General features: G+C 55.2%; 1 protein-coding gene across 2 annotated transcripts in view; it reads right to left on the reverse strand.

Annotated features, from left to right (window-relative positions):
• The window catches only part of ATP6V1C2 (ATPase H+ transporting V1 subunit C2), a 54239-nt gene that overhangs the window by 458 nt on the left and 28464 nt on the right, over nt 1-25317 (reverse strand). Inside the window, exons 3-12 of one of the 2 annotated variants that reach the window (XM_022554130.2) lie at nt 24616-24701; nt 17753-17847; nt 13444-13535; nt 12015-12113; nt 11337-11405; nt 9347-9439; nt 9139-9232; nt 6599-6736; nt 5733-5830; nt 89-221 (exon numbers count right to left, since the gene is read on the reverse strand). In XM_022554130.2, coding sequence (XP_022409838.1) covers nt 89-221; nt 5733-5830; nt 6599-6736; nt 9139-9232; nt 9347-9439; nt 11337-11405; nt 12015-12113; nt 13444-13535; nt 17753-17847; nt 24616-24701 — 997 coding nt within the window. The remainder of the gene's footprint in view (nt 1-88; nt 222-5732; nt 5831-6598; nt 6737-9138; nt 9233-9346; nt 9440-11336; nt 11406-12014; nt 12114-13443; nt 13536-17752; nt 17848-24615; nt 24702-25317) is intronic. The other variant, XM_022554132.2, reaches the window with a different exon arrangement.

Raw genomic sequence — 25317 nt, forward strand, 5'->3', positions numbered from 1 at the left:
CAGGTACCACTTTTGGAAAGTACCTCCCACGTATAGAGGCTGACCTTACTGTAGAAAGGCAGCTCTTTCTGGATAAAAATAGACCTACATCCAATATACTTGCAGCTGCAACTTCATCCAGATGTCTGAAGACGGAGTTCAGAACCTCTCTTAAACGTTTGGTGGATGACTTCTTATGAGGCTGGAGGAGAACCGCCTGGAAGTTCACTGGCAATCCATACCTGTTCAAAGTGTAGAGGAGTTACTGCAGATATGGGTAAAATGAACCTGACACTGTAGTAAGAATGAAAAACGAGGCAACATAGCTCAGGAAAAGAAAACTTGAGTGGAATGTCTGCGGTCAGAAGTGAGACTAATTGCTAGATCCGTGTGCATGGAAAGATCTCTAGAATATGCTCACCCACTTCTGATGGTGACAGCTTTTTGACTATAGAGCCACGGGGTCTCCGGGGTGTGTGTAATTATCAGGTGGTGAGGGGTCAAGCTGAATGGAGGCTGTTTGACTAAATATTCTGACTCCAAAGGCTTCGTCTAAAACCCAGCTTAGCTGACATACTTTTCTCCACTGAAAAAAGCAGCACACGCACACACACGCAAATTTGGTTTATCAAGATTGTGAATTCCTTTTGCTGAGTTTTGGGTGGACAGAAAGGACTTTAAATGGACTTTGTATGCATGAGTACCTTTGAAACCACTTGCTGGCAGCTCTTCCTGTGGTGGTATCTCAAAACACTTAAAATATTTACACTGAGTACTACATAAACAGTAAACATGCATTTTGTGATTCTCAATGTTTTTAAAATACATGTCTATACTACCAGTGAGCAAAGGCTTGGATGTTCGATACTTATCACCTGTGCTTCATGCCGGAGCCCAGCATGTGAAAGCTGGCCTTAAGATGCCCTTTCACTGCCTGACCTGTTAGTATTACTTAGTTTTAATTTCTCAGTCAATGCCCATAAACTAGCCCCTGGCTCTCCCGTCCTCATTTCTGGCTGCTAATGGTGCAAAGTGTTCACTAAGTCCTGAGGTCTCCTGGTGGATCTGCAGAAAGGTGAAGTAAATACGTGAAAGGGCCATTTGTTAATTGCTTCACTGTAACCAAGCATAAGACGCACCTAGTCCCGTTGCCTTAGAACACTGGGTGAGCGGGGCCCTGCCAAACCCAAGAGGCAAGGGCCACAGAGGCTGGCAAATGCTGGCAGGGATGGCGGGGGCACCTGGGCTAGATTGTGGGCGAGAGGATGGTCCAGCGGACCGCCCTCATTCCTTCTTTGTTCCTTGTCACCAAAGCTCTGGTCACCCAGATGACGCTGAGGACAGGGTCGTAGCTCTCCAGCCCCTATTACCCGGACGCACAGTTACCCTCGCCCTGCCTTCCCTCCTGAGCTTCCTCCCCGAGCTCCCAGTGCCCTGGATACCCACCCCACACCCTCGACCTCACCAGCGCAGCTCTACCCGCTTACTACAGGGAAGTCTGCAGCCTTCTCAAAGGGCGACGGTCACCAATCTCACAGCCCAGGCAACATGTATGCCAGGAGATGGCATTCCAGCTCCCAGATGCAGTTGCTAGACCATCACTCTGCTACCCGGACACAGAACCTGCCTCTGCCACCCTCCAATCCGGTCATCCCACCGTATTCATCGGCAGGGTGCTCTGGAAGATTATCCTTCTCCTGAACAAGGACCCCGTCTTTTGAGCTCTCCTCCCCTGACCAGCCTGTGAGCTCCTTGCAGGCAGCGGTCCGCATCCGTCTTGTTCACTCACGGCTCCCCAGCGCACGGCGGATAACAGGCACCCCATCAGCACTGGCTGAACGAATGCTCCTCGCCCCTCATCCAGCCTCCACGCCCTGCACCCCTTTCTCAGCCCACTCCCCTCTTGGTTTCAGGGTTTGCACGTTCTTCCAGATCCTTCCAGCCCCTTCCCTGCCAGTCCTCCCTCCAGGTCAGCTTAGTGAACACCTCCCCATCCTGCTCAGAACCTGCTTTCCAGGAACGGCGGGTCGGCTCTCCGCTCCTTCCCCCTCCTGGACGCCTCAGTAGAAGAGCCTCCTTCCCCTCCGGGCCCCCTGGCGGTGAGCCCTCCACCTGCACCCTCCGTGCTGGGAATACTGCAGCCGCCACCCTCCCCTTTAACATGGCACCGCTGCAGCTCTATTCACAAAAGCCAGGACATGGAAGCAACCTAAGTGTCCATCGACAGATGAATGGATAAAGAAGATGTGGCACATATATACTATGGAGTAATACTCAGCCATAAAAAGGAACGAAATTTGAGTTATTTGTAGTGAGGTGGATGGACCTAGAGTCTGTCCTACAGAGTGAAGTAAGTCAGAAAGAGAAAAACTAATACCGTATGCTAACACATACATATGGAATCTAAAAAAAAAAAAAAAAAAGTGGTTATGAAGAACCTCGGGGCAGGACAGGAACAAAGACACAGATGTAGAAAATGGATCTGAGGACACGGGGTGGTGGAAGGGTAGGCTGGGACGAAGTGAGAGAGTGGCATGGACATATACACACTACCAAATGTAAAATAGATAGCTAGTGGGAAGCAGCCGCATAGCACAGGGAGATCAGCTCGGTGCTTTGTGACCACCTAGAGGGGTGGGATAGGGAGGGTGGGAGGGAGGGAGACGCAAGAGGGAGGAGATATGGGGACATATGTATATGTATAACTGATTCACTTTGTTATAAAGCAGAAACACCATTGTAAAGCAATTATACTCCAATAAAGATGTTAAAAAATAAAATTCTACATGTCCAGAAAAAAACAAACAAACATGGCACCATCGTACCTTGTTTAAAATAAAAATTCCCTCAAATCCCTTCTGCTCTCACCCCACATCCGAGAGCACCCAGTGTCCTATGTCACCCAAGCATCGTTCAGCCACTACACTCGAGCTGCCCACACCAGTGACCTCCCAGCGGCCCCATCCCAGAGACAGCTAAAGCCTTAACCTTCTGATCCCTGACTCGCCCATCTCTCCCTCCTCCGGCCTCTGACATCACACAGGCTTCTTTGCTTCCATTCCTTAAATGCTGGTACATTCCCTCTAAGCGACTCTCTGTAGGTGAACCCATCCACACACATCAATCATCACTGGTGCTTCCCTAATATCCATTCCCCACCAGACCTCTCCCAAGATCCAGACTAATGACCCAGCTACCGGCTTCTCCGGTCTCGCCATGGTCCCACCACACCCAGGGCCCGTTTCCATTCTCACCTTGGGTGATTTAAGCCCCTGATTCACTTCACCCTGAGAATGAACCAGCACTTCCTCAGCTGAGGACTGGTCCGCTTCTCTTTGATTTGATTCAGGCCACAAACGTGGGGCACCTCCTCTTTGTCTGACTCTGGGCTGGGTGACAGGCAGTGAGGCCAAGTCACCCCAGCCCTCCCCTCCAGCTCTCAGGGTAGGGAAAAAGGACAGAACCAGCTCTGAGGAAGACACAGCAACAAGTGCGAACCGGGGTAGAAGACCTACGTGGGGTCGGAGGGTCAAGAAACAGGCGAACTTTACCCGTCTGCTCTAATCAACTTGTTGGTTTAACATCTGTTTTCTTAGCTTATGCTCTTTCCATAGGATGGAATATGAAAAAGCCATTAAGGAGGAGCGAGTATCTCTATGCATACTGATAAGACTATAATGCAAAGCAGATGAAAAAAGCAAGTTGCAGAACGTTAAGTATAAGTGATGACATTTGGGGGATGAGAAGAGTCTTGAAACCATTAACTGGGATGATCTATGGGCAGTGGGGCTGCGAGGAACTTACTTTCCACAGTACATATTTCTGAACTTGAATTTTTTTTTTTTACAGTGTTCATGTATTAGAACTATTCAGGAGAAATAAAAAGTAGTTTTTGAAAATGTGATACATTGATAGTTTTGAAAGGAATTATTTTTGCGTATACTCAGTTTTACCGAGCTTAAACAAGATACTAGGGACGTCCCTCTTGACCTCTCACTTGAGCAAAATGGGCATCCTGTAAGGATGGGCAGGCTTTGCCACACTGGGCCTGAGAACTCCTGATTTTCAAGGTGAGCAGGGACAGACTGGGGCCCGTCTACAATGTCGATGGCTGGAACACTCCGGGTCATCTTGAGTGTCCCTTCAGCCCAGCGCCACAATCCTTGCCATTACAGGGGTCTGAGATGGTTGAGAGGATGAGGAACCACCATCAGAGCCGGTCTGTATTTGGACAAAACCACACTGGCAGCCACGTGGAGGATGCACTGAACGCAGGGGCCCAAGTAACAGCTGGGCGGGAGAGAAAGCAAAGGCAGGATGGAGCGCTGTCAGGGGTGCGTGAGGTGCAGGGAGGTGGGAGGGGACGTGAGGATGAGGGAGCGGAGGTGTCCAAGTGGGCCCTGAAGTTTGGGGAAGGACCTGAGGCCACCGGTAGAAACGGAGATCAGGAGGAAGGGACGGGGAGGCAAGATGAGTCTGGAACCCAGTGAAGCCGGTCGGGAAGTGCACGGCGGCAGAGACCTAGGAAGCCTGGGCAGGAAAGAGAGAGCAGGGCAGTCAGCCTGGCGGAAGGGGCCCAGCAACACCACCCCAGAGGGGCCGAGGGGCCCTGGAGCCTGCAGGCCAGAGCAGGCCAAGCTTTGGGAGAAGGGGGCAGCGGCCGTGAGCAGTGCTGCCAAGACCCCCCCCATAGTTCAGGACACGGGATATGTTCAAACACAGTAGAAAGCAGGCTTCAACACGTATTTCCTGTTTGATCCCACTTTTGTAAAAATTTTGTAAAAATTATGCGTATCTGCGGAATCTAAAAAGAAATGATACAAATGAACCTATTTACAAAACAGAAACAGACTCACAGACTTAGAGGATGAATTTGTGGTTACCAGGGGTGAAGGGTGGGAGGAACGGACAGTCAGGGAGTTTGGGATTGACATGTCCACACTGCTATATCTTAAAGGGATAACCAACAGGGACCTACTGTAGAGCACAGGGAACTCTGCTCGATGCTGTGTGGCAGCCTGGCTGGGAGGGGAGTCTGGGGGAGAATGGATACATGCATATGTATGGCTGAGTCCCTTTGCTGTGCACCTGAAACTGTCATCACAACACGGTCAATCGGCTATAGTCCAAAATAAAATAAAAAGTTAAAAACAGTTACGCATGTCTGCAAATTTAAAGAAACAAACCCCAAAACTCTGAAGGATGCTGGTACACCAGCATGTTAGCAGTGTTTCCTCTTGGTGCTTTCACTCTTTGGGATTACCTATACTTTCTACAAAATAGTGAACCTAGTCTGCGTTTAAAAAAAAAAAAAAAGGGTAAAGTAAGTTTAGCTGTTGTTGGTTTGGTTTGGTTTGGGTTTTACTTTTTGTGCGGCCTTGAGGGTTAGGCCTCAAAGCTCAAGGATGGAGACGGTCGGTGCTGGTGTTTCTTCCAGGAGCCACTGGCCCCTGGTGGGCTGCACAGAGGGGGTGGGCGCAGGAGGGCACCAGCCCCGTGACCGGCAGGAAAGGGCCAGAGCACCGGACAGCAGGGGCCCTCAGGACTGAGGAAAGGGTTATTTGATGGAGGAAACCCTAAGCCTGTTGCCAAGAGCCAGGAGTTGCAGAGGAAGAGGGTAGGAAAGCCAGGGCGCGTCCCAGAGGAGGCTGGAGGGGCCAGAAGAGGGGTGGCAGAGCCCAGGTGGCCCCGGAGCTGGCTACGCCCGCCCGCCCACTGCAGGACAGCCCAGGGCGGGCGTCTCGTCCACGCACCTGAGCACAGACTCCACAAACACTCTCAGGGCCTTGACGTGGATCCAGGCAATAAAGGCTTCGCTGAAGTTCACCTTGAGCCATCGCAGCAGCGGGCCCTGCAGGGACAGGAGTGCGGTGACCCCTCCCGGCCACTCCACCCAACGCCCGGCCAACAAAGGACGTGGGTTTTGACAGAGCAAGCCCCGAGCTGAGAAGAAACGCCCAGGGGCCAGCAGGAGCAGCGAGTCAGTCCGACAAGGCCAGGGTGAGGCCCAGGCCCACGTTCTCCAGGGCACCTGGCGCTGGGGCAGCTCAGTGGGCCTGCCAGCCAGCACACGCATGGGGCCATCACCCACCGGGCTGCGGGGGGCGTTCAGAAGGCAGCCAGCAGGCTTCTGGCTGACACCGCGCTGCCAAGGAGCCCCCCTTCTCGAAGGCTCCACTCCAAGTCCCCGCATCATCCACCAGCCGCCACTTCCAGGGGGTTCCTCACAGCCCCACTGCACGTGGCCACAGCCGCTGTCGCTAATGCTGGTATGGCTGGTCCTCCTCGGATGCCCACAGAGGTCAGGGGTGGGTCAGGGGCGGGCACCCAGGGGAAGAGAGCTGAGCTGCCCCATCACCAGCTCCAGCCACCGCCAGCCAGGACAAAGGCACCCTGGCCAGCAAGCACCAATCATTGCTGGGGGAGGGGGAGGGGGAGGGGCAGCTCCCAAGAGACCCTGCAGATTAGAAGGAAGGCATGATTCTGGAATCCCTGAATTTAAGACCTCAAAAGCCATAGTAGATAACAGGAAACGCAAGGATTTGTTTTCTCCAAAGATGCCTGCGCGGGCGAGGACATGCGAGCCGGGGAACCCCAGGGCTCCCGGGGAGATGCTTACCTCACCCTCGCCCTCACTCTCTCTCTCTCTGTCGTTCTGCCCCGCAGCGGGCCTATCAGGGTTCCCTAGCGGGGTTACCTTAACCTGGTGGTCCGGGAAGGTGGATGATCCCTTTTTAAGAGCAACACAGGAAGTTTGCTAAAGGCACAGAAATGATTTATTAATCTTTCAGCAAACATGCATCACAAACAAACAGAAATCATTCTCACGGCCTGAAAAGCACCTGAAGGTGGGCTCAGGCATGCCGGCCCACCCTCGGCACTTGCGTGCTGGTTGGACTAGAGGTGTGCCGGTGCCACTGGCGCTCCCCCTCCAGGGCGGGGGTGTTCAAGTCCTCGGCTTCCATATTCCAGGGGCAGAGCCCACAGCCCCTCCCCCGGCCTGGCCTCGGCCAGGAGCTGCCCCTCCCTGGACCGTCTGTGCGACCAGCTCCGCCTTCCGGGCTGTCTGGGCTGAGTCAGGGTGTCTCTCCCAAGTCCAGCTCACAGTAGCCTCCTTGGCCGTCAGGACGCACTTAAGCATGTTACATGCAGAAAACTGCTCAGGCATGCTGTTAGCACACATTCGACCCTTTATCAACCTTCTCTGCAGACAGGTGCAAAAGAGTGGGAAAATCCCATCCTGTGCTCTCAAAGGGAACTGACACCCAGGACCTAGGTAACAAAAGGACGGACACAGGATGCTGGTCCTATGCACCTCCAAAAAGCCTAAAGGGGGAAAGAGATTCTTAAGAAGCCGGGGTAGGGCTGACCCCAGCTGACCCCTGCTCGCTGGCGCCCAGCAAGAGCCTCGCAGGCAACTACAAGTTTCCAAGTTAGTTTGTCCTTCGGAGCTCCGCTTCCCCTCCACGGAGACCGGGCAGTGTTCCCGGGGGGAGCCAGGGAGCGGAAGTCTACACCACACGAAAAAATGCCAGCGAGCAACCTGAGACAGAGGCGCAGGCGTTGGGCTCGGGTGTATCACCTTGATCCCCAGGGGGTCTGTGCCAGCGCGGAGGTGGGTGCCAAAGACTCGCCCCTGGTCACCTGTGAAAGGTGCCACCACCTAGCTCCCTCCAGAGACACCGCTGGGGGCTCGGGCCAGGACTAAAGCAAGCGGGGAAAGGGCTCAGCTAAAGAGAAGGCTGGAACCTTCTTGGGATATTAGGGTTCCAGGCGAGCTCAGGTGAAGGAGGAAACCCTTTGGATCTCAGCTCTTGCTGGTGAGCATCTTTCCTGCCTGGTGAGTCGGGTCCGAGGCCAGGGCCATAGGGCTCCAGCTCAGTCCTTAGTCTCAGGAAGGGCCCGGGAGCCTTGGCCCAAGCCCGACAGACTGTGGATCTAAGAAGTGTGTGTTCCCTTGGCGCGCACACACGTGTCCACACACGTATGTGTGCGTGTGCGCGCGCGTGCCTTTCTCCTCGGGGACAGAAGGGCTGAGATCCCTCGCAGGCAGTTTTATATGATCAGCTCCCATTTCCTCCTCAGAGGGGGATGGGTCCATCCAGTGGGGCTCTGGGGACCCCATTTCCGGGGCCCCGTGGCTGGTTCTCACTCCTGATGGGACCAGGTGTCTGCAGTCCCTGTGCAAAGGCCACGGACCCAGAGGTCAGGCGGGATGCACAGAATCCCCCAGCCCGAGGCAGGAGGAGGCCCGGGGCACAGGCACAGCCCCACGGGAGGCACTGGCTCTTCACCCAAACACACACTCACAGCTTCATGTTTACACACCAACTTTCCTCACCCCTCCCTTCCTCTCTCCTCTAGAGGCTGAACTGGAAGTTTCTCTGAGAACCCTCCCTGGGGGGACTGTAGGGCAGGGGACCTGAACACATGCCCCCCGGCTCAGCCCCGCTCTGAGCTGAAGGATGCTGAGTCCCGAAGGTGCCCATTCTACAGAGCGACTTTCTCAAGGCTACACCATTCACATTTCAAAAATGAAAATCTGTTTTTTCTCTCTCTTGAGCTCAGCTGCCCTCACACATGAGAAGGTTCTGAGTGGCTGTGGTTGGAAGTCTCTAGGATAAGCACCCACTATTTGCTAAAAGCCTCGGGGAGGTAAATACAGGTGTCAGTGACGGGGATGTCACAGCACGCCTGGACGTCACACGGACCAGGGCTTCGGGTGACGGCTAGCTGCGCTCTCCAAGGCAGCGGCCCTGCCACTGTCAGCACAGGCGCTCCTGCCCGGAGCCCTGACAGCCTCGCTCGACCCCAGGCGGCCAGGTGGGGTCCTCTCCCAGGGCCAGTGCCTGTTCACCTCTCAGAGCCTCACTTCCTCCTCTGCAGAATGGAGCTAAGAGTTCCTTCCCGGAGGGCAGTGCCGGGCTCGGTGAGATCTCCTACAGCAGGGCTCGCGGCTCATGTGTCACCTCCAGGTTACCGGTACTTGTCACCCTCCCCCAGACCCTGTCTGGCAGCCCCAGGAGTGTGCACCGGGCCAGTAGGGATGTTGGCGTGGGTGCTGGGACTTAGGCGGGGCCCTTCTGCTCCAGGCCTTGGGTGCGCGGGCACCAGCCAACGCCTTCAGGAAAATCCTCGGGGCCTGTATCATAGACTCACGTATTGTTGCTTCTTATCCGACAGCAGTCTGGTCATCTCTTCCCTTTCCCTTTTAATTTCTTTTTCATCATAGTAAAATTCACGGACAGTGAACCTTAAAACAAGCAAAGGAGAGGCTTTTGCTAAGAAGCTTCCAGTCAGAGCAGAGACCCCCCCCTCCTGTGGAGACAAACCAAACCCGGAGAAACCCACCGAGGCCAGCCCTTACTTATTCTCTTTGGCTTTGGTTTTGAAATCGTCGATCACTTTTCGAAACAGAGTCACGGTGAAGAGGCCACACTCGTTGTCCTCAGCTATCAACCTGTGGGAGAGAAGCGTTTGTTCACTGGGCTCACCATCAGGCCCGGAGCTGGGCCGGAAGGAGCCCGTCCTCTCCCCGGCGGGGGGCGTCGCTGCAGGGGGAGCCTGGTGGCCCTGGCGGCGGCGAGGGCGGAGAAAGCGAGGGCGTCCCTTCCTAGCGCCTAACTCCTGGCTGCGCGGTGTCAGCTGCCGGCGCCTTCCCGGCGTCTCCTCTCCTTCTCTCACCCTCCGGGCTAGGGCTCCAGGGGTGACCCACACGCTGGAGACCTGCTCGGATCTGGGGTGGGCTCCAGGTCATGAGCTGGCCAAGAGGAAGCTGCACGCAGGTCTTGGTCACCTGCTGTGCCGAGCGGGGCGCGCCAGCTCTCACGCGCTGTGGTTGTAACGAAGCAGAGGAAAAGGTTCCAGATGGTGGAAACCATCCCACATGGGCATTTCACGTGCAATGGCACAATGTTCTAATTAGACACGGTCTCCCTGGCACACCTTGATGCAGGACCACTGCGGTTGCTGTCCTCAATGTGGGGTCACTGGGGCCCGTGGTCTGAGCGTCTTTGAGTCCTGCTGGCCAGATGACCTGACAATGGGAGCCCTTGGGCCCAAGCAGGGTCTCGGGTCACCTTTGCTGCTTCTCCGAGCCCACACCCATAGGGGCTGACCCAGGTTCCAGAAACCTTTCCAGAGTAAGCTCAGCAGACTCTCAGGTGCCCCCCGACAATGGAGGGCCTGGGGGTTCTGGTCTGAGAAGTCAAGCCACCTCCTGAAGCAGCCTCTCCTGGCAGGAGTTCCCAGCACTTGGTCATGGAGAGCCAGCATTGGAGAGCAGTGAACGCTCCTGCCAAGCAGGCCAGCGTCGAGGGCCAGCTCCTCTGCCGGCCTGTATGCCCTCCTCCTCCAGCCTCCCCTGGTGACCTCAGGCTGTGACTGTCCTGGCCCTGCACCCTTCAGTTTAGCTCCTGACTGCTCTCTCCCGTGAGTTTGTGACCCTGGGGGAGCCAGCAGGCGCCCCAGGCCAGAGGCCTCTGGGCTGGGATGGGAGTGGGCAGAGCTGCCCAAGACTCATTGAGAAACCATTTAAAGTGCAAGCTATTTCAGGCATGGGAAAAGGCACAGAGAATACATACCCATGTATTCCCCGCCCAGCTTAAGACATAAAACAATTTTCATACAATAGAAGCCCCACATGCCCTCCCCAACCTCATTCTAATCCCACCCCTAGGTCACCGCTGTGCTGAGTTTGGCGTTTCTCATCCTCAAACACCCACAATTCCGTGCACCTGCATTACCCAAGTCACATACAGTTTAGTTTCGTCCATTTTTAGATTTTAAATAAATGGCTTCGTGCTGTGTGTCCCCTTCCGCAACTTGCTTCCCGCGTAACACCACAGCGTGAGATTTATCCTTGCTCATGCCCGTGACGCTAAATTGTTGATTTTCCCAGCTGTGTGGTATTCATGGTTCAAATATGTTCCTCTATCCCTTCTGCTGTCACTTTTCCAGCCCTCACTGGCCGCTCCTGCTCTGACCCCAGCAGGCCACACGTTGAGACTCTTTTTCTCCCCTGCTCGGGCTCTGTGGCCATCTCTTGATTGACCCTCAGGTGGGGAAGAATCCAGGCCAAGCTGAGAATGCAGAGCAGAGCACAGCGCAGGCCCTGCATGCCCCGAGGGCCGGAAGGTAGTCAGGGAGGGCTTCCCGGAGGAGGGGGCAAGGAAGCGGGATGCTGAAAGATGGAGGGAGTCTGGCATGTGGCTGAGTGTGTGGCTGTGAAGGCACAAGTGTGGAGGGCTGAAGGCACTTGTGCTCTTGGGGCATGTTTGGTGGCTAGGTGCCCCAGAGCACCCACACATGCCCCCCGCACACCCCAGGCCCTGGGGCCAAGCTGAGGTCTCACTTACTTCGTCGACCGTGGGACCACCATGTCCGAGAGGGATTCGTAGGTTTTTTGCCATTGTATATAGCTTGGTCTGTGAGAGTACAGAATCGTTCAGTGATTTTTTGCAGAAAAGACTGGAGTGTCCTAAGAGTCCAGGAACCTGCATGCCCCTTTCCCTGAGGGCCTGAGAGGAGCAGGGCTAGGGGCCAGACAGAGCCCCAAACATCCCCTGAGGCACTGCCGTGGGCTTTGGGACCCCGGTCCCCAGCCCCATCTGGGGCTTAGCCTCCCCATGAGGCCCCAGGCACCATGGAGCGGCCGTGAGAAGGACTCAGGAGATTCCTGCTGGGGGCTCTTATCCTGGCCCTGTGTGAGCGTGGGCAAACCAGCTGACCTCTCCGGCCGCAGGACAAGGGAACAGTAACAGCCCCCGCCTGACCCCGGGCGTGTTGTGAGGGAAACGAGCTCCTGCGTGTGGCATCGGGCACACAGCAGATGCCCGAGAAATGACCGCTTCTGTCACTATTACCACCACAAGCACTGTCACCTGCTCCCCTGACCACCCCACAGCTGCCGTTTAGGTCTCCGGATCTAGCCTTGGGGGACTCCCGCTTCATCTCTGTTGGGCAGGACGAGTTTCCTTCTGTGATCACCAACCCAGATGGAGACCCCAAACCACTCACCTTCCTGGTCCACTTACTTGGGAACAATGACCAGAAGTGTGATCAGATACTCAGAATCCAACACAAAGTCTTCTTTGCTCACAATATCGCTCAGTGTCCGAGTGAAGAGGTTTCCCCTGAATCCACGTGGGACAAAGGGGTTGTGATCAGCAGAAAAGCACACAGAGGCATCCCTGGGCCTGTGGGATGCCCAGACCCCCAGCACTCCCATGACATGCAGGTGCTGGGACAGCAGGGGACAGGAAGGTTCAGGACGCTTCCTGGGGAGGGGTGGGGGCCCTGGGCTAAGTGTCCCCCGGCTGTGTCCAGAACTGTGGTGCCTGGCGGGACCCCAGGTCCTATCACCAGTCACCCGAGCTGAATTCAACACCTCGGTCAGCTGCGCTGCCCCGGCGCAAGCCACCGGCTGGTGCGAGGGGATCGCTGGCGCCAGGAAGCTTACGTTACCCAAATGGAACACAGCGGTCGGCTCACGCCACCACCTGGGCCACTCCGGGCAGAGACAGGCCCAGAAGAGGGCTCCATTTCACCTTACACACCTTACAGGTCCAGCAGCCAGGGGACATTCACCTGAAATAGCTTTGTACGTGTGTCCAGTGGAACCTGTCTCATCAAGGTCATGGTATTTTTAGCACAGGGATCAAGGCTATTGTATCAGCCAATGGGCCAAAACACAACTACTGGGACGGTCTGTAGCATCAGCACGTAGGCCATGAGGTTAAATACCCAAGTGCACGTTGCTTCCTGAGGAAAGAGTTCTCGAGCCCTTAGTCAAGGCCGGAAGCTTTAGGTAAAAAGCCGTCCCACAGGGCTCTCCAGACTGCCCACCTGGAATCCACACGCCCTCTTCCCCATGCCGACCAGCCATCACTGATAAGGCCCTTAGGGTCCCCCTCCAAAGGCACCCTGCAGTGCCCATCTGTCCCGGACTCCTTACGCTATCAGACCTTATCTGTCTGGTCTTATCTATAAGACCTTATCTTACACCTGCACCCCTTGCGCAAAGCAGACTTTCCATAAATATTTGTTGAGTGAATAACTGTGAGCTCTCCAAGTGCAGAAATGATATTTTATTCTGCTTTGTATCTTTAGGGCCTAGCATAAGGCCTGAGTATGGTGGGTACTTAATAAACATTGATCCGAAGAAGAAAAAGAGAAACATCAGAGGGAGACGGAGACTGTCGGACCCTCTTCACCCTCCCCTCCTTCACTCCGTGTATGTTCAATTAACCACTGTTACTGTTGGCCCTCCCTGCCCAGCACGTAACTCCTGAAGAGGCAGGAGTGTCTCCGTGTCTGTCTGTCCATCTAGCTGGCTGGCTGTCTCTCTCAGACACAGACACCCAGCTCACCCGGTGACCTGAAAGGCCCGTGCAGGAGCCCGGCTTGGACGCTGCCCTGGCCAGGCCCTGAGGCTGCAAGGAGCGTGGGACCCCGAAGACTCACGTGGACTTCTTCTCCAGGTTCTCCAGATTTGTCTTCAGAGCGTTGTAGGCGGCCGTTCGGGACTTCAGGTCCGTCTCAATCTGTGCCAGTTGCTATTTGGAAAAGCAAGAGTTTAAAGAGTTGGCTGAACTTTTCAAAATTGCCGCAAATTGCTCCTGGCGCACTTAAGGAAAACGCTGCACCCCGCCCATTTGCCGGGATGGCTTGCGTTTTTCTCCCCTCTGCTCTCCCAGACCTTCCAGCATTTGACCCTACCGTGAGCTCACCCCGGGAGGCAGGGAAGGGATTAATGGCTTTTCTAGGATCACTCAGCAAGCTGAGTCTTGTCCCGATTTCAAGCCCATCTCGTACTCTCAGGGCCCCCAGGGCCCCAACTCCATGTGCTCTCAGGCTCTGCTAGAGGTCAGCTCAGGCTGACCCCCATCCCGGCTTCTCGGAGGACCCGCTGTAGCCCAGCCCCGACCAGCACCCAGGTCTCCAGGCTCAGCTGTGCCCCACGGCAGCCCCTTCCTGTTCTGTGTAGGTAGGAAGGCTCTTTTCAGTTTGGAGGCAGGTCACCAGCCTGACGTTAGGGATATCCCCCTGTTCTGGAAGTTTCAGGAGCACGTCCGGGATCCCCTCCTGCGGTGGGCAGGGAAATGAGGCTCAGCTCTCCAGATGCCTGGCCTCAGGTGCCCCACCTGCTCAGCCGGGGTGATAACTCATCCACAGCAGTGAAAGAAAAATGCTCACCAGGCCCAATTCAACGGAAGTGCTCAAAAGTCAGCAGCTGTTACGACGACCACTGCAAATCAGTATCTCGAGGTCGCTGAAGCCAGCGGCTCAGCGACAGCGGCGAACCCCTCTTGCACGTGGGAACTGTGGGGATTTTCTGGCTCACAGTTTAACAGCAGGGTCCACGAACACAGAACTGGCCCGACAAAGCACGGCACCCACACCACGGAATACTGTGCCAGCGACACGGTGCCTGAGGGCTGGTCCCACCGGGAGGAAACACATTCAGGGACGCCTCGCTGGTGGCCCGCCCTGGGCTGCGGAGGGGACATTTACATCGCACCAACACACACAACAGATCAGCACACCACTGCTGCTACGGGAACGTCTCAGGAATCACTACACAGAAAAAGGAGGCAATCTGTAGGATATGCAATTTTGAGTTGAAATATGTATACTTTTAATATAGATGAGAGGATCCACTTTAAACTTGTAGACATTGGTCACCTTTAGGGAGATTAAAGGGAGTGGCAATTGGAGGGGAGGGGACGTGTGGGTGATGGGGCGGGGCTTTCATCTTTCGATTTTGATTGTTTGATTTTTAAAATAAGATTTATAATTTTTTTTTACAATTTTTAGAACCTTTTTACTTTGAAATTATTATCGATCACAGGAAAGAGATCCCATGTACCCGTCTCACCCATTGCTAACATCTCACATAACAAGAGTACAATATCGTAACCAGGAAATTGACATGGCTACGAGCCACAGATCTTGATTTTTAAAATAAGATTTATACATTTGTATTTTTTTTAAAGGAAAAAAAATCAAACAAAAAATCCTGTGTCATCTTTATTCTTCTGATTTTACCACAAGCCATGGAAAAACTACAGAGTTTTAGAAAAACTACAGTGTTTAGAAACCCGCAAAACAACGAGAGGAACTAAGACTTGGGAACCCGTCAGGCCCGAATTTGAATGCCAGTTCCAGCTCTGGCTGTGTGACGTGGTGTCAGCTCCTGAACCTCTCTGAGCTCAGTGCCATGGAATTACCATGAGCTGCTACAGTCCTCAGAGCAGGTCATCCAGAAAGGTGAGCCCTTTCTTCAACAGACTGAGCCCCTCAAGGGCAGACTGGGTCTGGGTGATCTCTGCGATTCTGGGCAGAGCGGCCAGCACAAGGCAGTGCTTCGAGGACATGTCCAGAGCCAAGCGCTCCCGCAGTCCTGCCCCTTCTGGCATGTGGCTGGCATGCACTTCCCACCACCGAGGGGCAGGTGCGCCAGGCAGAGCCTTGAGGCCCCGTGAACCTCTCTGCACAGCACCCAGAGATGCTTCAGGTGGTGGAGACGCCAGCGGCCGCTGCCCAAGTGGTTTGGAGGGAGCAGGCCCCCACCGAGCACCGTGGACATGCGTGCGGTAGGCAAAGAAACTGTTTGCTATGTTATGCCGGTGAGATTCGGGAGCCTTTTTGGAAATACACCGTGACCCAGCCCGTGGAGATGGACACAGCCAGGGGCTGGGTCCCCATCCTCGCTCCCCTTCATTAGGGGAGGCAGGTGGGCTCAGTTCCCAGCTGTTGGGAGGGTCGGGGGCCCAGCCCTGAGAGTGTCAGCACAGGGCGCCTCCCAGGTGGGGAGACCCGTTCGGACACCTAGAAGACACTGGGCGCTTTCAGAGAAGGGAGTTCCTCTGACTAGGACGTCTCTAGTTAACAGATTTAGCTCTCGCGATGCGGGGAAGAGGCCTGAGCCAGTGCTGAGGGCAGCGCTCGAGTGCTCCTGGGGCGGGACGGGGTGAGGGAGACGATACCCGGAGTCTCTGCCTGGCCGGCCTCAGAAAGCTGATTCCTGGCAGTGGAGCCAGCCCAGGGCTTCCTTGGGAAGTGATGCCAGGCATACGGCCCAACCGAGACCTGCATCCCCATCCCAGGGCAATACTTCAACACCTGCAGGTCCTGGGGGATGCCACGCCACCTCTCAGCCAGCTTCCCCATCTGAAAGCAGAGGAAGGCGACACCTACCCCATAGGGGTGACGTGGGAAGTAAAAGCCCAGCATGGCTCCAGGCACACAGGGAGCGCTTTCCAAACCAGTGCCCTCCTCTCCACCCTGCTTTCCTGCCAAAGTCACTCTTTGGGTCCCCCGGACTAGAGAGAAGCCAGGTCCTGTCCTCTACAACTGCTCTGCTCCCCCGCTCAGCTGACACCCCGATGCACTCTGGGAACCCCCCTCACTGCCTGCATCCCCGGGACAGCCATGCTGGCGAGCGCTGTCCCCAGTGGACGTTTGGCACAGCCCTGGCCATGCTGCCTGGCTCGGCCTGGCCTCACCAGAGCAGGGCGGGGAGCGGTCAGTCCCACAAACTACTGTGTGCTTCCAGCTTGGGGGTGGAGGTGCACAACACCCTCCTGGATGCCACACCTGGCACAGGTGCTCTGGGAGCCCCTCCTCGAAGGGCCTTCCAGAATCACAGCCCAATCGCCCCAGGAGGGGCTGGGACCTCTGATGTAAAGGGGGCCCGACGAGCCGCACCCAGATTCCGGAGCCTTCTGATCCCACCCGTGCTCCCAGAGACAAAGGCCAGGTGCCAGCCTGCCAGCAGGAGATGCACAGGACTGCAGTGGGGGGGGGGGGGGGGGCGGTCCCAGCAGCCCATCGCCTTCACCTGAGCCGCCCAGACACACCTGGGCGCTTCTGTCGCCCTGAGACAACAGGAAGGCTTTGTTCCTGGTCTGGCTGAGATGCTCCCCAGCCACCCAGCCACAGGAGACGTGACATATCAGGGGCTCTGTGCATCTTGGAGGGAGGGGAGGGACAGTGGCCATAAACCATCAGGCTAAACCTCAGGAGCTTCGTCAGCGCCCACCCTCAGGGGGACCAACGGGAGTCAACACACTGCAGGACACCCGCGACGTCCCCAGAGGGCTCCGCCCTGGTGCTCTTATTAACGCAGCAGAAGCTGGAGGCCCCCCGCTCACCGAGGCAGTGCAATCATGGGGGCAGCACCCACCGGCCTCCCCACTGTCAGCAGGGGTGGGACCCCGGGAGATGCCTCCCAGGAGTTAGGGCTCTTAAGCCAAACTCCACGGAAGCAGACAGTTTTTGTTAAGTGAACGATGGCCGTCGGGTCGGGAGAGTCAGGGTGGGACTGACTTCTCCATCAGCACCTTTCAAAGGGGAGCGCAGTGGACAGGCGCCGGGGTCTGGGGTCAGAACACTAGGGGCTCAGAGCACCCATCGAGGGCAGTGTCCTGTAAGACGAAGCCACCCTGCCCAGTGGCAGATTTGGAAGAGGTGTAGGGAGGACAGGTGGTCACCAAGCCGTTTCCAGGGCTGCCCTGAAACCCAAAGGTGTCTGACCTTGCCCGGCGCATGGAAGGCCACAGCTCAGGGCCCAGTCAGGGCTGGCGGGAGCCAGACGGGAAGGGACCCCACCCAGGGCCACTGGGCAGGGCGAGGACCCACCCAGCCTCCCGCCTCCGGAAAGTCCCTCCTCGCTTCGCTAGGGTGCAAACGCCGTGTAGCTTCACCCCAGATGGTCAGTGACGCCGGTCACAGCAGCATGACGTCCCCCGAGAGAAGGCCCTTCTCTTACCTTTGCCAGAGTGTCTGCTATGCTCACCAGCGGCTGCTTCGCAGGGTACTTGGCCATGTCCCATTCGAAGTGGGTCACAAAGGACGTTAAGTCCGCTGGAAGAACATAAACACATTGCACCGGACAGTGGACTCCCCGTCTCTCCTGAGACGCAGGCAGGCCAAGCATCCCCACTGAAACCGAGGAAGCAATGAGAGAAACGGAAGGACAGACTCAGGGCGCCCTCCCTCTCCGGGAGAGCAGATGCTCCCCACGGGAGCAGAGGGCCAGGCCAACAATCAGCCAGGACCACGGGTAGCCCTACCCTCAGGATGCTGCAAAGGTGCGCTCCTGCACCCAAGCTCAAACTCAGACGGCTGCCCCAGAGCCCCGCGCGTGGGAGGCCCTGCTCTCCCAGGGGGTGGCCACGAAGTCGGAGATATTCTGCGGCACCAGACGAATCCCCTGCCTTTTCCAGTTGGTTCGACCACACTCCCAGCTGAGTTGTCAGTTCGAGGTACCCCAAAGGTACCCCAGAGAGCCCCAAGCCAACCCCCAAGACCCCACAGCCACCGTTGGTGCCACCTGCCCGGCAGATGACCATCTCCCTGCCTCTCCCACGTCCCAGCGCTAGACATGGGCCAGGTCCTCACACGTGTCTATTTCAACAAAGGCATTTTCAACATTAGCGAAATACTGGAGTTAGTGAAGGTGGTTTTTACCACTTGGTACAGATGTGCATTTGTCAGGGTATGTTCTTTATATAAAAGTGCATAGTGGGTGGAACAAATCAGTGTTTTCTCAAATTTCCTTTTCTCTCTTCCTTTCTCCGAAGCCTAAACCTGTGTGCTCAGGGTGTGATTGTCTCTAACCGGCCGCGGGTGGAGGAGGGGCTGCGAAGTCAGGCAGCGGCGCCTGGGGGCCCTGAGGCGTGTTAGTAACCAAACCTCTTTGCACCTCAGCCTCCTGACCTGAGAAGTGCGTGCGCTGAAGGGGTGTCGGCACACCTCCTGAGGGCCCTCTCTCCTCAGGTGAGCTCTAGGCACATTGAAAGGGTGCAACCCGGGGGCCAGCTGCAGGCTACACCCCAGTCCATTACCCCTTCAGTGTAGGATGCGCTAAGGGGGCCCCCAGCCTTGCTATCCTGGGTTCTCCCCCCAGGTTATGTGGACGCCGGCCCTTCACACAGGTGAAAAGGGACTGGTCACTGCTCCCTCAACTTTCAGTCACCGCGACTGAAGGCCAGCTCACTACTGTGCTGGGGACAGCAGACCGTAGCCCCCTCGCCTTCGAGGTGCTCCCTGTTTGCTCGGGACACGAGTCAAACATGACACCACAGTGAGCAGTGTAACACAAGGCTGGCAGGGGCTGAGGAAGGAGGGGGAGAGCCCACACCTGCCTCCTGTCCTGGGGGGCACTCCAAGGGCTTCGTGAGGACCCCGTATTCACGCAGGGACAGAATGGGATGAAGTTTGCCACGTGGCCGGTGAAGGAGGACGCCGGGCATCAGGCGGGGTGGACTGGTGAGCGTCACACGCGGGGCATGAGGACTCCCTGGGTCACGCTGATGGAGCAGGGAGTGTGGACGCAGGGGGATCAGGAAGGCCAGGCAGGGTCAGGAAAGTCACGTCTACACCTTCTCCTGTGGCGATACAGACACCAGGCCCACCTCCTGAGCCCCTCGCACATGCCAGGAGTGGGACACGCGTCACTCCAACCTCAACAGCACTGCGGAAAGGTCACCAAGAGGTCAGGACATAGCCGGGGGAGGATACTGGTGCTCTGAGGAGCCTTCTCTGGGGCTGTGAGGGAGACAGAAGGGAAAGCTAAGAGGGGCCCATGCCCGGGGAGTAGAGGCAGGGGGCCAACAACGGCACGCAGGGACAATTACCCCTGGGGCACGAAGGAGGCTCGGGGTACACCTGGGTTTCCAGGTTGGGTGACTAGGTGAAAGGAGGGGATGCTCACTCGGCCAGGCAGCGGGGAGGCGGCAGCCTGGGATGGAGCAGAGGCGAGCGGAGACGGGCTCCGCTTGGGACGAGCTAAGTCGGATATTCGGGTCAGTTAAGTTCCCGCACGGCAGATGGAAATGAAGTGGGGCTTGGAGGAGGGAAGTGGGCTGTGGGAGGGAGGTCAGCAGGATGACGACGCTGGTGATGACCATTACAGTAGCTGACGCTGGCTGGTGCTTTACTGTGGCCTGGACGCATGAGTTATTTCAGTTCATTTACCCTTCAACCCTGTTCAATATCATTATTATCTCCATTTCAGAGATGAGGAAACTCTGGCACAGAGTAAGTCGTGTAACGTCCACCAGAAAAGGAGACAAGGAACGTGGAGGCCAGGGAGGACCACGCCCCTTCCCCGCCCCGGCCTCGGGCAGGAGCGGCCACACTCTGGGGGGACAGGGAAGCTGCCGTTGTCGGCATCTCCGCAAGAACCACACTCCGATACCTCTGGTCTCCTGGCTTAGAGGGTCCTTCAGATTCCAACGGTGTTGGGATTGACAAGAGGGCCTCTGAGGCACCAAGGGTGGGGCCCTGACCCAAGTGGACTAGTGCCCTTATAAGGAGAAACCAAAGAGCCCCCACACCCCCCGTGCTCCCACCAAGCAAGGACCGTGTGAACACACAGGGAAGGGAGCAGGTTGTCACCAGGAACCACATCCGCCATCACCTTGACCTTGAATTTCCAGCCTCCAGAGCTGTGAGACATAAACATCTGTGGTTTAAGCCTCCAGTCTGCAGTATTTTGATATGGCAGCCTGAGCTAATACAGATTTTGGTATTAATTTGGTTATTAATATGGATTTGGGGATTGCTACACTAGGGCAGGGAAATGACTTTGTAGGAAGGATCCAGGCCTCGGAGGAACTGCATTGAGGTCTGGATGATGGCAGGGGCGCAGTCAGAGGCAGAACTGACGGTCGCAAAGGGCTCCTCGTGTGCCAGCAGTCACCCCGATCCTGCTACTGGACCCTACTGTGGGCCAGGCCCTGGGCAAGCACAACGGTCACACACCTCCCATGCGGTCACATGCTGCCCGGTGGGAGCCGTCGCCCACCACACAGGCCAGGGAACAGCCCGCCCTAGGCAGGTGCCAGGCAGATGTGTGCTCTAGAGACTCCTGCCTCTGCCCACCCCAGACCCCATGGGCACACCACCACCCAAGCTAAGCCACCCCCGACCCCTCACTCTCTCTCTCACTGCTGCTCTTGTCCTAAACATCAGGCTGGAGACCAACTCCTGCAAGCCTGCCCAGCCCTCCCTCCCCCTGCTGGCCTGAGCCCTGGGATGCTTGCCTCATCACACTAATGACGCTGCACGATCACCCGTGCTTCCCTTGCTCTTTCAGCCTCCTTGAGGGCAGGTGATTATCTCTGTGTCCCCAGAGCCTGTGACAGTGCCCAGCAGGGAGCAAGTGCTTCGTATGAGAATCTGCCTATTAACCCTGATTATTGTACTAACACTATCCGGGTTGCTTAGAAGAGGTACATTTCAGACAAGGTCTCGTGTCCATGCATTTTCACAAACTCCAGGCTTTTACGGCGCTCAAACCAAAGAGAACGCGCCCCTCTTTTCTACTAGAATGCCTGTGACTCCTTTAAGACTCAGCCCCCCTCCTCGTGGGGGCTCCTAAGCACTTGGTTTCCATCACAGCACGTCAGGCACTGTGGGTCTGGTCCCCAGGCCGTGAACTCCTGGAGGACAGTCATCGCTGGATGCCCAGCACCCAGCACACTGCCTGGTACTCGACGGCCAGGCATGCGTGTCTGATGAGTGAGACAAGGAGACGGTGAAGGTCTCCCGACAGAAGCCTCCAGAAACCTCTGGTTCGTGACTGTGAGTTCTTCCACCTCCTCTTCCAGGTGGAAAGCACCAGCCCCAGCTCCAGACACTGCCCCCTCCCCGCAGCCCCAGCTCCAGACACTGCCCCCTCCCCGCAGCCCCAGCTCACGCATCCAAGGGCCTTGCCCCCTCTGCCTGAGGACGCCCTCAGCCTTAGAAAGCGGCAGCCCTGGGCCCTCCTGTGCTTCCAGGACCGCAGCCTCCGCTCCGCCTGCCCCGGAAATGACAGGCTCCCGTCCCCTCCCCTCTCCCCAGCTGAAGTCCGGAAGCCTGGTCTCGAGGGAGCAGTATGGGGCTTGGATCAAGGGCCTGTGAGGTCAGACCACGGCCCGGGCAGGCTCACTTTGAATCAAAACACGCTGTACACAGGCGCTTGCCCTTGAGCAACAATGATGTCATCTAAGAACCAAAACAAGGCCTTCCCGGCAGCGGCAGAAAGAAGGACCTGTGACCACACAGGCGGCGGCCTGCTGCCCGGGCAGCCAGACGGGCCTTCAGGTGGTTCTGACTCTGCGCGTCAGCCTCTGCTGCAATCAGAGTCTGTGTCCTTCCACGCTCCAAGCGCAGCGAGAGGCAGAGAACCAACAAAAACAAAAGGTGCCCAGGCAGAGCAGAGAGCCGACAGGTGAGAAAACCAAGACCCAGGGAGGCGACCTGCCAAGGTCACAAAGGACCAAGCCTGACTGTTCCAAGCCCAGTACTGCTGGCCCTCCAGCAAACACAGCCCAGAAGACTTGGGTGTACCCTCAGGGACATCAGATTAAAATCCCACCTGCTGGGGGCAACACTGAGTTTCTCCAGTGAATTCTCTCAATCACTAGTTCCCTGGGTGCTCTGCAGAAGAAAAATATTTCCCCATCCGGATAATATCAGGAAAGCCTGAGACAAACTGTCTCAAAGGTCTCTTGACTGCAGTACTTTTCAGAGCCTTTACTACGTGTGCATGAGCAATGTTCAGCAGCCGGCCATGAGCTCTGCCCTAGCGTCCTTGACCTTTGTTCGCACAGGGCTGGGGTACGGGACCAGCTGGAAGTTGTGGGCACCCAACTCCCAGGCGGCCTAGAGATAATGAAACACTTACGAACAAATGAAGCTGAATTCCCACCTCCTGAGAGGAGAAGCAGCGGCTCTTAGAGTCGTGCCATTTGGACCGGGAATGGATACGATGTAATAATAACATCTAATTTTAATTGACGTGAATTTTGAATAGAATGTAAGCATTTTGATCATTATTGTAATGTGAGCTCAAATCCTAGAATCCTCAGGACCAGGTTTTTATGTAGAAAAGTAGCTCTAGGCCCTAAGTCTGCGCTTCAGTCTAGGGCCCTATGAGTTACCTGCTGGGAAGTAAGATCAGTTCATCAATTGAACAAAATAATTTTTTTTGATTAGCCTCGGCAAGAAATCTCAGTGTAACTAACAGATTGCATTTGGGAAGGCATTTTGGTGACTTCTAATCTGTAAAGATTTGTATTCGTCCCAAGAGGATCTGCTGGCTTCAATTCCACCAGTCTGAGCAGGCTGGAGAAAAAACCAAAGCAAACGACACCTTCGAACAGGGAAACCAGAAATGGCTTGTTTGAGCATAGGGACTCTCCCAGGAGGGGCCTGAGAGAAGAGGGCTCCCTGTATGAGCCAGCCCCCAAGAACAGGCAGGAGGACGCTAGGGACAGCCATCACGGCAAGAAGCGAACCACAAGACAAAAGATGCCCAAGTTGATCTTGAACTCCAGGGTCAAGGCATTCACCACTTCAGGAGGCATGCAGTGCTGCATGCCTTGCCTCCCTCGAGGCAAGGGAGATGCAAGGAAGAGCGGGGAGGGAAAAAACAGCTGCTATCTGTGTTATATGGATATCGTGACCACGCTACGAGATTGTCACTTGAGAAATCCATCGTCACCTGATCACTGTATCCCTACAACCAGACTGAGATTCCACCTTCCTGGGGACATGCGGGTGGCACACTGAGCACGCACACAACAAACAACGCACAACCTACTCTTTAAACATTTCATTTTCTCCTTCAAACCTGCAACGTAATAAGGTGAAGTTATTAGACTGCATTAACATACAAAACTAAGTTCAGATTTGGGAGTACGAACATTTCCATGTATCAGTTAAAACAAGCAAAGAAAAAGCTTTCGAATGTTCCCAGGAGGGAATTCCCTGGCGGCTCAGTGGTTAGGACTCCACGCTTCCACTACAGGGGGCACGAGTTCGATCCCTGATGAGGGAGTTAAGACCCCGCATGCCACACGGCGGCCAAAAACAAGAAATGTTCCCCGAAGGGAAAAGACTTTAATTTATATGTAATAAATGATATAAATAAATATTAAATATAGAATATATGTTCTCATTTTCAGTATACTTATACGTAGAGTCATAGGTCTAATTATCTCTACAGATGCTGAAACACCTAATTCTAAGGTTTCCAAAGCCTCTAAGTTTTTGTCTTGCACGTTTTAAGTGCCCTCAAATTGTTTGTACACTAATTCATGGACCAAAACATCCTTGGAATCTAAAGATTTACCCTGTTTGCATAGGGGAGACAGAACACCAAAGGCAAACATGCTACCCAAAGTGTTTTTGGTCCATCTCTCCTCCGCCTACTGGGCACAACTAAAGAATTCAGTCTGAGGCATTCCCAGCAATGGAGGCATTTTTCAGCCTCGTTTGGGGAAAGGGATAAATCGGTTGGGGGGTGGGGACAGAATACTCCATGCGGGATAAAGTGGAGGCTGATAGACAAGGTGGGTGAGCCAACCAACCATTAAACCTCATTGAACCCATTTTCATTTCAAATTTCACTGAGGAGTTCAGCTACAGGTAAGAAATGCCAGATGCTTTAGAAATGAGACAGCAGGATTATAAGCTTGTAAAGGGGCACGTCTTCCAAACAGCGGTGCCGATGTGTCAGTCTGGAGCCTCCGTGGTGCCTGCATCATTTCAGCCGCTACTGTGTGGTCACATCTGAGGCCACTGATGGACCAGAATGGGCTGGGAAAGCACCGTCATAAACGCACTTCAGGAACCTACCTCCATTGGCCAGGAGGTTCTCCTGGACCTTCCCCTTTGCATCCTCCATCACTTCCACCACACTCTGGGCCATTCTCTTTATGAGGCTTTGGGGAAAGAACGAAAAGCCAGTTAGAGTAGGAAACTGCCCTCAGAATACTCCCGCACTCTGCTGGCGGCAGAAGGACCAGAGTCACCCTTTGGGAGAACAATCCGGCAATACGCATGGAGAGACACAAAATGCTAACCAGTATTTAAACCAGTGTTTCCACTTCTGGGAAACTATCTTAAGGAAACAGGACAAACAGAAAAAGCTTTCTGAATAAAAAGATGTTCTTCGCAGTAACATTGCTGACGGCGAAAAACTGGAAGCCACTGGAAGGTTTGACAATAGCGGATTGTTTAAGTGAAGGACGGTATACCCAGCTGAGGGGTTATTAGCAGCCACTGAAAATAGGTTTACAAGGAATTTCTAATACCATGGAACAAGGCGTGCATTATAATGTTATGTGGAAAGAAAACAAGATACAGGCATATACAGACAGTATGGCTGCAGCTATGTGAAAATGCTCTTCCTACTTTACATATTTTCTATCCTAATCCAGTATTGCTTTTATAATTAGAAAATTAAAACTTTCTAAGTCTTCAGAAAACATACTGAAGGCTCCAGAAAGTACGAGAAAGGAAAGGAAAGTATGAGACTTGGAGGCAGAAGGGCTCAAG

The sequence above is a fragment of the Delphinapterus leucas genome, chromosome 13 (genome assembly GCF_059928025.1).
Source record: "Delphinapterus leucas isolate spDelLeu-1000000601 "Yukka" chromosome 13, BTC_Dleu_Yukka2, whole genome shotgun sequence".
In the NCBI taxonomy this organism is placed as follows: Eukaryota; Metazoa; Chordata; class Mammalia; order Artiodactyla; family Monodontidae; genus Delphinapterus; species Delphinapterus leucas.